Here is a 12,642-nt window from a genome sequence, read left to right as displayed (position 1 = left end):
TCACCCAAACTGGAATTTGGTTGGGACACCTGGTTTAATTCTTTATTTATTAATTTAAATGACCAATAATGAATTGAGGCCTCCAGTTTTATAATTGTATGATAAAATTGGGTCAAAGTCTGAGCTGGTTTAAATTGTCATATTTATATTGACTTCTATGAAGCTATGCTGATTAAATCACCTAAAGATCTGGCCCGTTGCCTCAAGTAGTCTTGGGGTCAGTTATGCCAACTCTTGCTACTGAGTGATGACACTTGATTGGATACTATGGTAAAGAAAGTTATATATGTACATAAGCAGAGTAATACTTTTATCAGTGGTCTCAGTGATTTTGTTGCACGTGGAACATTTGCTGTTGGCAGAGTCAGCTTCTGTTTTGTTTTCAGCCAGCATCCCGTATACAGAAGGTAGTATACTATTTTGTAGGAGGCTGGGTGGGGGTGTCATGAGTTTCCTTCAGGAAGTGGGCTGGAAGATGAGTGGAGTATTAACTCCAAATGCTTTCTATATATATCTATACCAGAGAAGTGTTGTTTAGGTTCTGCCTTCTTTGTCTGAAGTGGGAATTCAAGAAATATAGAAAGACGAACAAGTTAGAGAAAAAGTAACGCTGATGGAGAATGCAGTGTTTCTGTAGAAATGTCTTATGTCAATAGTAAAATATCAAACTACAGTTTGTTGGTTTATTTTAGTCTGCTGCAAAGTGCTCTTTCAAAGGCACATTTCAGAAGTCAAAAGACTGGTAAGCTTTTAAGGATAATTAATTCTTAAGAAATGCTGCTGGGGATCTTTCTCCTTAAAGAGGTGCTACATTTATTAATTGAACCTTAAGGTAAAGCAACATCAAAACATTTTGTTTTCTTTTGGATAAAATGTTTCTCTTCTGTATATAAACGGGTGTGCGTATAAGATTTCTAGGAAAGAGACATGCATGCTTGGCACAGAAGGAGGAAATCCTTTTTATGGCTAGTGGATTGAAGAAATAGTTCAAGAACAGTTTATTTTTTATTTTGGGATTACTTCTGCAATGCCATTAAGACCAGTTGGTTAGAGATCAATCACGTAAGTGTTGGTTGTGAAAATTTATGTTGTATACTTGTGGGGGGCTGTTTGTTTTGCTGTGAGGAGATTGTTAAAGATTTTTGCTTTTAAGGATAATTTAATTTTAGGATAAAACTTCCTTCCCCATCTCCTTTATTCCCTATCCCTTTTGGAATTTCTCCTCCTCTCCTTTCCTCTTCCTACTGATCCTCAAATTAGAATGCACTGGACCTATGTTCTTTTACGCAGGAAGTGATTTATGCTTGTGAACTGCAATTTTGTGTACATTCCACAGATGTGTTGAGTTCAGCTTACAAAGAAAATTCACATTTATTTTTCATTACTGATTAACTTTGTCTTATATATAGTCCCTGGTTTCATTATTATTTCTCATGTTGTCTTTTTTAGTGTAGCATTAATGTATTGTTGCAGCTAATCTCCTTCGGTATACAAGTTTAAGGTGGCTCACTATGTGGTCCCGGACAAGTCTCTTATGAAGTTTCTGCTTAATTTTGTCTACCAGTGTAAACAGAGTGATGAAAATTAATTTAACTAATGTTTGTACAGTACTTTCATAATGGAAAGCACTCTGTAAATTCTTAATGTGATTATTACTACCCACCATTTTTTAATCTTCTGCTTGAAATGGGGCGATAAGCTAAGGTTTAAATTCCAAACATTTCCAGAATAAAGAGGGCAATACAGTTTTATTCTTGGGTTGATATCCTATCTTTCTTTGAGTCTTCAGTAAATCCCACTCTGGATTGACTGTGATTAGGTACATTAATAACCCTATGACTCTCATTCCTTTCCCTATCCTGTCTTTGACTAGTTGAAAGTGCCTCTTGCCGCCTATTTCCACTTCCTTGGCGAGGATGTACACTGTGGCCAGGTCTGCACTACACAGCTGTGTTAGGAAGAGGTGTGACCCTTGACAAATGGCTGTGCTGGCAAAAGGCCCCCGGGCAGATGCAGTTATGCCACCAAAACAGCTTTTGTTGGTGTATCTTATTTTTTCTCAGGGGGCTGGAGTTAGCAGAAGTGCAGTATTGCTGGCGAAAGCTGTATCCAAGCTAGCGGTGCTTTTCCAGTACAGTGCTATGCAAACGTATAGCACTCCCAGTATAGACCTGGCATGGGGGCCATATCTTCCTCACCCTTGTCTTGTGAGTATTCCAACTGATGTCAATGGAATTTGTTCTGTGAGTAAGACAAACAGTATTTGTCCCCGAATATAGAACTGTTGTTTGGTTTATTTTATTTAACATGATAAGACATTCATATTTTATTTGTGTCAGGTGAAATGTAGATCAGGGTTAGTGTTTTATTGTGTTTGTCTGTGTGACACAATAGACGCACAAATTACTATTTAAAACTGAAAAAATCAAGAATTTTAATGTAACCATTGTCTTACATTTCTTCTGATTGCTTTGTTAGTATGCTATCTTCATCATATCCACTTGTCATGAGAAACTGTATTCAGCGTAATCAGGACATCTAGTCAGCCAGTCTCAATGCGGAAACTTCAGTGCATTTATTGCAATGAATGACACTTTTTTCTATATACAACGTTAACCATTTGTGATGTCGATGATACATTTTTTTTTATTAGAATTCCATTCAGACATTATTCTTGTACAAGCTATATCATGTTGGCTGTCTAGAAAGACTGCTATGCCCATCTCACAGCTCATGTATCGTCATTTCCATTTATATATTCACAGGTAATATTCTTTGCATAACAGTCTTTTAACCCAAGGACCTTCTGTGAATATGTCAGCATCTTGAGGACCCTGCCATCACCCCTGCTTTTACAATTCCATCTTTAAGTTGTACAGCTAAACCAATCAGCCATCTGTCTGAATTGGACTTATAAGTACTATTTCCATCTACTGGAGGGGGGTCCCTGTTGAGCAGAGTAAGGCAGTCATTTCCTTGCCAGAGGTTTTACATGCTTCCTCCACCAACCCACAAGGGCAAGAGAGTGGTCCAGGGATTAAACCTAGGATTATGCAGATCACTGCCACTAGACTGCTGAACTGGTCTGTCAATTTAAGAAAAAAAAAACAAAAACCCAAACCTTTTAATGTATCCTCTGTTAACAGAATGTACAGTTTTAACTGAAAAATGTTCCTGACTGGAGAAACTGGCCCAGTTTTTGAAAGATAAAAACACTTGATTTCTCTGCTATCTTGTTTCCCCCTTTTGATTGGATAGGAGAGGAAGATTCTTAATTAGCTATTAGATAACTTTTAGTAAATTTAAGCAATAGCTTTTTCTCCAAGCATTTCTCCGTTCAGTATATTGATGTTAATAATGTCAGAAGTTCTGTTTAAAGATTACAATATTCAAGTCATCCTTATATTTCTGGATAGATACAGATGAGGTTTTGATTACTGTTTTGTTGTTGTAGTTGTATTGCATTAGATATTTAACTCAAGTTAGGGACACTAGCCAAAAAAAAAAAACACTTTACGTCCTTTCTGGTTACAAAAAATACACCTGAAGGAAAAGTGTGAATGAAAAGTTACAGTTGTCCATTATACAACTCAGAATCCACTTGACTCAACTTGAAATTAATCTGCAAATTTTCTGTGACCTACACATGAATACATGTCCTGAAATTAGCAGGTTAGTCTGCCCAGCCCCTAATTGTGATAGAATTTTGGACAAATTGTGCATCTTCAGTATTTTGTGAATTTGTGGTAAAATAAACTTCCTGTTAGACAGCTTCAGTCTAAGAATTCTGGTGGAGTTACTGCAGGGAAAAGTCCTGCACTTGCCAGGAGGAGGGTTAGATGTTTTACTCCATCATCTCAAACATTGGCACCCTGATAGCAGGATTGTCTGGTTATGTGGACTCTCTCTCCTCAGGCCCTACGCTACCAGCACTCCCAGCTATCTTTGAGACACCACTGACTTCCTGAGGAAACTACAATCCATCGGTCATCTTCCAGAAAACACCATCCTGGCCGCTGTGGGTGTAGAAACCCTCTACACCAACATTCCACGCAAAGATGGACTACAAGCCGTCAGGAACAGTATCCCCGATAATGTCACTGCAAACCTTTGTGACTTTGTCCTCACCCACAACTATTTCACATTTGGGGACAATATATACCTTCAAGTCAGCGGCATTGCTATGGGTACGCACATGGCCCCAGTATGCCAACATTTTTACGGCTGACTTAGAACAACGCTTCCTTAGCTCTCATCCCTCAATGCCCCTACTCTACTTGAGCTGCATTGATGATGACATCTTCATCTGGACCCATGGAAAAGAAGCCCTTGAGGAATTCCACCATGATTTCAACAATTTCCATCCCACTATCAACCTCAGCCTAGACAAGTCCACACAAGCGGTCCATTTCCTGGACACTACTGTGCTAATAAACGATGGTCACATAAACACCACCCTATACCGGAAACCTACTGACCGCTATACTTACCTACATGCCTCCAGCTTCAAACCAGGACACAGATTTGACAGAGCCAGAAGAGTACCCAGAAGTCGCCTACTACAGGACAGGCCCAATAAAGAAAATACCAGAACACCACTAGCCATCACCTTCAGCCCCAACTAAAACCCCTCCAGCGCATCATCAAAGATCTACAACCTATCCTGAAAAATAATCCCTCACACTCTCAGATCTTGGGAGACAGACCAGTCCTCGCTTACAGACAGCCCCCCAACCTGAAGCAAATACTCTCGAGCAACCACACAACAAAAACACTAACCCAGGAACCTATCCTTGCAACAAAGCCTGATGCCAATTCTGTCCACATATTTATTCAAGTGGCAAGTCCATCATAGAACCTAATCACATTAGTCACGCCATTAGGGGTTCGTTCACCTGCCATTTACCAATGTGATATATGCCATCATGTGCCAGCAATGCCTCGTTGCCATGTACATTGGCCAAACCGGACAGTCTCTACGCAAAAGAATAAATGGACACAAATCTGACATCAGGAATCATAACATTCAAAAACTGGTAGGAGAACACTTCAACCTCTCTGGCCACTCAGTAAAAGATTTAAGGGTGGCAATTTTGCAACAGAGAAACTTCAAAAACAGACTCCAGCTAAAAGCTGTTGAGCTTGAATTAATATGCAAACTAGATATCATTAACTTGGGTTTGAATAGAGACTGGGAGTGGCTGGATCATTACACATATTGAATCTATTTCCCCATGTTAAGAACCCTCACACCTTCTTATCAACTGTCTAAATGGGCCATCTTGATTATCACTACAAAAGTTTTTTTTTTCTCCTGCTGATAATAGCTCATCTTAATTAATTAGCCTCTTACTCCACCTTTTCATGTGGGGGGTGTGTGTGTGTGTGTCCGATGCTGCACTTTTGTGTCCGATGAAGTGGGCTGTAGCCCACGCAAGCTTATGCTCAAATAAATGTGTTAGTCTCTAAGGTGCCACAAGTACTCCTGTTCTTTTTGCGGATACAAACTAACACGGTTGCTACTCTGAAACTTCTCCATTCCAGTTACAGTGATTGTAATACAGGAGAGGCCTGATCCAGTGCCCACTGCAGTCAACAAGAAAGGACTCCCATTGATTTCAGTGGGCACTGGCTTAGGTAGATTCAGAGGTAGAGATGTAGTCTGTGCCTCTGAACAGGGAAGTACATATCAACACCTGAGGAGGCAGATAGATCAACTGATTAAAAAAATCAAACAAGTACAAATCTTAGATACATGTTCATTTAAAAATCCCTGAGGTAAATTGTGGGGGGGGGTTCCTATAAACACACTAAGAAAAGGAGTACTTGTGGCACCTTAGAGACTAACAAATTTATTAGAGCATAAGCTTTCGTGAGCTACAGCTCACTTCATCGGATGCATTTGGTGGAAAAAACAGAGGAGAGATTTATATACACACACACAGAGAACATGAAACAATGGGTTTATCATACACACTGTAAGGAGAGTGATCACTTAAGATAAGCCATCACCAACAGCAGGGGGGGGGAAGGAGGAAAACCTTTCATGGTGACAAGCAGGTAGGCTAATTCCAGCAGTTAACAAGAACACCATACAAAGCAAAGCTGCAGCGATTAGCAAAAGATCTTCTAAAGCAGTTCCAAGTAAAGAATATCAGAGGAACCTATCCTTGCAACAAAGCCCGTTGCCAACTCTGTCCACATATCTATTCAGGGGATACCATCATAGGGCCTAATCACATCAGCCACGCTATCAGAGGCTCGTTCACCTGCGCATCTACCAATGTGATATATGCCATCATGTGCCAGCAATGCCCCTCTGCCATGTACATTGGCCAAACTGGACAGTCTCTACGTAAAAGAATGAATGGACACAAATCAGACGTCAAGAATTATAACATTCAAAAACCAGTTGGAGAACACTTCAATCTCTCTGGTCACTCGATCACAGACCTAAGAGTGGCTATACTTCAACAAAAAAGCTTCAAAAACAGACTCCAACGAGAGACTGCTGAATTGGAATTAATTTGCAAACTGGATACAATTAACTTAGGCTTGAATAGAGACTGGGAATGGATGAGTCATTACACAAAGTAAAACTATTTCCCCATGGTATTTCTCCCTCCCACCCCACCCCCCACTGTTCCTCTGATATTCTTTACTTGGAACTGCTTTAGAAGATATTTTGCTAATCGCTGCAGCTTTGCTTTGTATGGTGTTCTTGTTAACTGCTGGAATTAGCCTACCTGCTTGTCACCATGAAAGGTTTTCCTCCTTCCCCGCCCCCCTGCTGTTGGTGATGGCTTATCTTAAGTGATCACTCTCCTTACAGTGTGTATGATAAACCCATTGTTTCATGTTCTCTGTGTGTGTGTATATAAATCTCTCCTCTGTTTTTTCCACCAAATGCATCCGATGAAGTGAGCTGTAGCTCACGAAAGCTTATGCTCTAATAAATTTGTTAGTCTCTAAGGTGCCACAAGTACTCCTTTTCTTTTTGCGAATACAGACTAACACGGCTGCTACTCTGAAACCTATAAACACACTAAATCTCAGTAGAGTTATCAGAATGCTACATTTCTTCCCCCTCTCCCTCCCCCCCCCCAAAAAAAAACCCTGACTACTTGTCGCTACTAGAATTTTGGTAGCAGGGAGGGTCTGCTTGAGAGTTATATGAAACAAACTCCTTGGGACTGGGGTGGAAACCTTAGTACCACTGGAATTCTGTTTACAATAACTTTAGCTGAGTTTTGCGACTTGTTTTGGAAGTACTATAAATATCCTGGGTGTGCTTTTCACTTCTGTTTGAATATAGTATCTTTATTTTACATTTATAAAAATAGAAAGCTCTTGGTTCATGTGAACTAACAGTCATATTTAAACAGAAATATTTGGGAGAGAAACTTGTCAGGTGAACTGGCAAGTATGCCTTGATTGTGCAGTGTGGTCTGCACTGATTTCAGGGGGCTCTACATGGGTGCAGGGAGTGTGCCTCTAAGCTGCAGAATCAGCACTTGGGCATGTGGCTTCAATATGGACATACGAGTGTTCAGTATTGCAGCATAAAAGGTCAGGCAAAAAGCTATTACAACACAGCATCTATTAGGGTGGTTCAATAATTGGATATATTTGGATCGTTTGAATAATTAGATGCTAAAATTTGACCATGGCTTTTCATGTCTGGATTCCTTCTAAAGATTTGTCATTTTTACAAGACTTCTAAACCTATATTGTGGGTGAATTAAGTGTTTTGTATTGAATTTCCTTCAAGGTGTGAGATTCTTAAAATAACGTACAGCTCCTGGTAGTTTAACTGAAAATAGAATGCCTGGATAACTGTATTTCAGTTTATTGAACCACTCTACAATGAATATCAAGAGTCAGGCTCTTAAAATTTAAAGTTGTACAAGCGCTGCAGAACTTAGTGCCAGTTAATAAATTGTTCCATGTAATAAAACCTGAGAGTAGTATGGATAAATAGAGTTGATGTGCATTGTACGCACACTCTCTCTATTTATATTTAGCTCAGACACTCTGCTTCCTTCCCCAGACATAAAGAACAGCTCTGTGTAGCTCAAAAGCTTGTACCTTCCACCAACAGAAGTTGATCCAATAAAAGCTATTACCTCAGCTACCTTGTCTCTCTCTCATCCTGGGACCAACACAGCTACAACAACATTGTAAACAATCATGACTGGGACATTTATAACGCATGTTGACTGTGTTAAATAACTGTGGAACAAATATGGAATAGCATATACTCTAACTTCCCGCTCATCTTTCAATAAGTACATGACCTCTCAAGTCATTCCTTTCAGAGTGACTGACAAATGGGCAACAGTAAACACATCAGCTGCTCTGCTATGTTTTTAAGTTTCACAGCTGTCAGAAAAATGTGTCAGAACATGGAGGAGGATTTCCTTTAAAAAAGATTAGCAATGAATTAGCAAATATATATGGATAACGTTCTATAACTTCTTTGACTGCATGAAAGGAATGTGTCATGTCAAAGAGCATATCCAATAAGTGAAGCTGTCAGTTAAAGCTTGCTAATAATTTGAAAATTGTGATAAAACGTGCAATGTGTGCAATGTGGGATCTTCTCAGAAGATTTCAGTGGATGAACTGAATTCTTTAGGCTCTGCATTATTTAGAAATCTTAGACTATGGTAATGAGACATCACCTCTAGCACAGTGAGAACACAAGATATTGCAGTGTGAGCACCAGAATGGGAGGCTTGGAAAATCTGATTTGACTCTGCCACAGACTGTTCTGTGCCTTACCTCACTTGCATGTTTTGAGACTTAATACATTAATATCTGTAAAGCTTTAAAATTCATTGATATGCATTGATAGAAGGTGCTATAGATGTCCAAAATACTCTCATCTGTTGTTAAAGTGATTCAAATCCAACTCCTGGCAGTAGAGCACAGAAGTTGTTACAATCCAGTGCCTGTTCAGGGGGCATATGGATGTTGTGTTTTTTAGGTCAGGTCTTAGAGGACATGTATGAACATCACAAAACCAACCATCACAAATGGCATTACTTTTATAAGAATAGCTAAAGGTCAAATAGGCACAAGGATTGAATCTCTCCTTTTACTCCTGGAAATGGTCCCCTCCAGATCCCACATGGGAAGGCATTGTAGGGAAGTTTGAATTGTGGCTCCCTATGCTGTAGATGCTCAGTAAAAAGAGAAGTTCTCAGTTTATCATTCTATTTTATTCTTTATTTATCAAACATTAGATTTAACTTCAGCATTGTGTATTTTGTTTTTTAGGATTTTTCTATGTTGATTTCCCCCAGCTCCCCAAAATAAGGGGAGAACAACAACAACAACAACAACAACATCAAAAGGGGAATGAGAGGGGGCAGAGAGGGAAAAGAAGACTGACACTTTTGTTTCCATCTTCAAAAATTAATCTAAGATTTCTAAAAAGTCAGACCAAATCTTTTCGAATTTGTCTGGGGTCCTTCTTCTCCGAAATGTTACCCATTCTTTAGCAGCCAGGTCAGCCTAGTCATTGTGCCAGGCTTCTATCCCTGGAGGCAATCTGCTCTTCCATCTAAACAATGAGTAGTTAGGCTACAAGCCCTGCATTAGAGAACAAAGCTTTCCGTGAATTGGAGTTTCCAAGATGTTGGGATATATCCTAAAACATAAGTTCTGGGAAGTAATTTTTAAGGAGGTATTAATTATTCATATTAATCTTTCAACATCTCCAGTTTTGTCAAGGTCGATGCACTGTAATCTATGTGGGGACCTGTGACAAAGTGCTAGGAGCCTAAAGCTGACCTGGCATTCTGGTCACCTAAGCTACTAGCTGTTCTACCTGGAGTGGATTTAATTGGGGGGATGAGTTCTTAATGGCTTTATTAGGCAGGAGGCTGATGAGCTAATGAGAGCAATTGACGTGTGATCTGGGGACAGTTAAAGGAGAAGAAGGAAGTGCAAAGGGGAAGCTGGCTGGGCCCAGGAGTCAGAGGGATCTCAGGATGGTGAGATACTGTTCTCTCCCTTCTTGGGGAGTGCATTAATGGGGGTAGTTTACTTCCAATTGTTTGTTGCTGCACAAGGCTGAACTGGTGAAGGGAACCCAATCAATAACTCAATGGTGCTTACAAATTTAGAAACATCCAGTCCGATTTGAGGTGATTGAAAGGGAGAGAAATGAGCCTGTTACAGGACCACAGTGTGAACTAAATATAGTTTTCTGCAAAATCATCCTTAACTGTAGATCAATAGTAAAGTTTTTATAGTTTTGCAAGTCACTTCCCCATTGGCTAAGGTTCAAGTATATACATTAAACTTTGTTCCAGGCCTGGTGTAGGCAATCTAAATTAGGGAGGGTCTTTGGGGCCAGAAAGTTGTAACAAACTACAGCTGGTTGGGTGAACCTAATGGAGCTCTCTGCACATCATCAATAAGTACAGCACTGTTTTAAAAAACAATACAGAAGAGAAAAATCTCAGAATATTGTTTCACTGAATATGATTTAGCTGTTGATCCTTTAAGCAAGTGATTTTTCTTCCTTTGTTTTTGAGACAAAAGAAGAGCAGCTTCATGCCCTCCTTAACGACGGGACTGAGAAGTCTCCTTTAATGTTAGGTCTGTTACATTGCAGTTTATAAGGTGAAATACTGTACTAGTGTAATGTTGCATTTTATCAAACATTTTCATGTGCTGAATTTAAACTAAAAAGACTCTCAAGTATAGGTGTACAGTGTGTGTGTGTGTGTGTGTGTGTGTGTGTGTGTGAGAGCTATAGTAGAATGCTGTGGGATGCAATTCTCTACATCTGATGTCATCTCTGACAAATGACAGACACCTGGAAAAGGCCAACCTTCTTGGCAGCCAGTGCCGCAGTCTTACATGAGAGAAGACAGCTGGATCTCCTAAAATCTCTCTTGAGAAGCAGAAGCCTGCCAACCCATTATCTCCACAGGAGGAAGAGCACACTAGCTTGTATGACCTTTGCTAGTGAAAAGAATAGGTAGGGTGGTGGCTCCTCTGGGATGGAAGATGTTGGGGGAGCTGGCTGGCAAGTGTAATTTTTATGCACTGAAGTCTATATCGCCAAAAAAACTTCACCACGTAAAAATCGAAGTGCTAATAAAACAAATAGTGATGGTCTCCTGGGGCAGCAGTGGTTTATAGAGGGGAAAAAAAATATTTTTCGGTAAAAATAGTGGAAATATTTTTCCCTCCGAGGCAGTCAATATTTGTATAATTGTGTGTATATTACTTTTGTAACCATAAATACATCTGTTCGTATTTGGCTCTTAATAGAAGATTAACTATTTATTTGAAATGGAGTAGCACTTTAAATTTGTGTTTTTTATGTGCATGTTGTCTCCATCCATGTGAATAGTGTTTCAAATCACATTTTACAGATTTATATTTCAAGAATGGGCAATGCTGGATTTTCTCCAGAAAAGGTCCTTTTATAACAGGACTCCTTTTTAATGATGTTACTAAAAAAGAAAACATATGCACTCTTTCTTAAAGAGCATGATCCTGAAAACTCTACCCCAAGGAATAGTGCTCACCAGTGCTCATGGTGGTTGCACTCTTCCAAAATACGTCCACATAATAGGTTCTCTCCATGTGAATTGTCAAAATGAGATGCCTCTCTAATAGATAATGCAGATATTGAAAATATGAGCATGCATGCCACTGTCCTCTATTGGCCTCCTGGATCTTGGCTCCCCTCAGTGAGGCTTGAATATACTGCTTGGCTTCTCTTTTAATGAGAGGAAAAAATACATGGTCATATTTCCAAAATGCTTCCTGCTTTGTGGCACCAAGGTAAGCTGTCACTCATGTTACATTGTGCAAATCTGTAATAATCTCTCTCCTTTCTTGTGAGGAATGAAATAGTTAACAATCTTCATATTTAAATTATCATGACTGAGCATCTGAGTTAACCCCTTACTGAGATTAATGGGGAAGTACACATCTCGCAGAGCTGTTGTTCCAGTCTCTCTGTAGATTACTCATCTCTACATCAGTTAACCTCAAAAATGTGAATTGAGTGCTTCTCTGCAACAGTTACAGCTAGAGATGTACTTTTTAAAACAAGGAAAGCTGTGATTCTGGAGAACAAGCAAGTAGCTTGAGAGTGGAGCTGGTATGATGTATGGGCTCACACCATCTGTTTCTGAGCTCTGGTGCTCACTTCATGAGTACTCTGTTGAAATTAGTATTGTCCTTTCTGTACAATATACTGCCTCTGGTGACTCTAGGATCAAGCCATTAAAGAGCTTTTGTAAGCCTCCCCTGTCACCTCTAACTCCGATACATTGTATTTTATGCATTTTTATAAGTTACATTAATTTAATTTTATTGGAAGTAGTAGTACTGGACAAACTAAAGCAAATGCTTTTTCAGAGAAACAGTAAAGTCTGTTTGCAGCATCTTTTTAGTTCTGTCAGAAATGAACATTCCACAGTTCTTTTCAGCAACAAGTTAAATATAGAGATTTGGGGAATGAGAGAGAGAGGATCTGAAGACTTGAGTTAAAATGCAGCCAGCTGAAGAAAGCAAAGCAGATAACAATATTCCGTTGCTGGAGAAATATAGTATGAAATGCTTTTAATACTATATAGGTCAGGCAGGTTCTGAACAGTTTTTCTGCAA

The 12,642-nt window shown here is 39.4% G+C and overlaps 1 protein-coding gene across 7 annotated transcripts in view; it reads left to right on the top strand.

The window, feature by feature from the left end:
• MCC (MCC regulator of WNT signaling pathway) overlaps positions 1-12,642 on the top strand; it is a 355,688-nt gene that overhangs the window by 175,116 nt on the left and 167,930 nt on the right. Inside the window, exon 1 of one of the 7 annotated variants that reach the window (XM_043514736.1) lies at positions 631-742. The exons of the other annotated variants lie outside the window; for them this stretch is intronic. Within the exon in view, the coding sequence (XP_043370671.1) occupies positions 647-742 (96 nt within the window). The 5' untranslated portion in view covers positions 631-646. Of the gene's footprint in view, positions 1-630; positions 743-12,642 lie in introns of those variants that run through there. 7 annotated transcript variants of the gene reach the window in all.

The sequence above is a fragment of the Dermochelys coriacea genome, chromosome 5 (genome assembly GCF_009764565.3).
Source record: "Dermochelys coriacea isolate rDerCor1 chromosome 5, rDerCor1.pri.v4, whole genome shotgun sequence".
Lineage (NCBI taxonomy): Eukaryota > Metazoa > Chordata > Testudines > Dermochelyidae > Dermochelys > Dermochelys coriacea.
The sequence above is the reverse complement of the archived record's forward strand: the minus strand, read 5'-3'. Positions and strand labels throughout refer to the sequence as shown.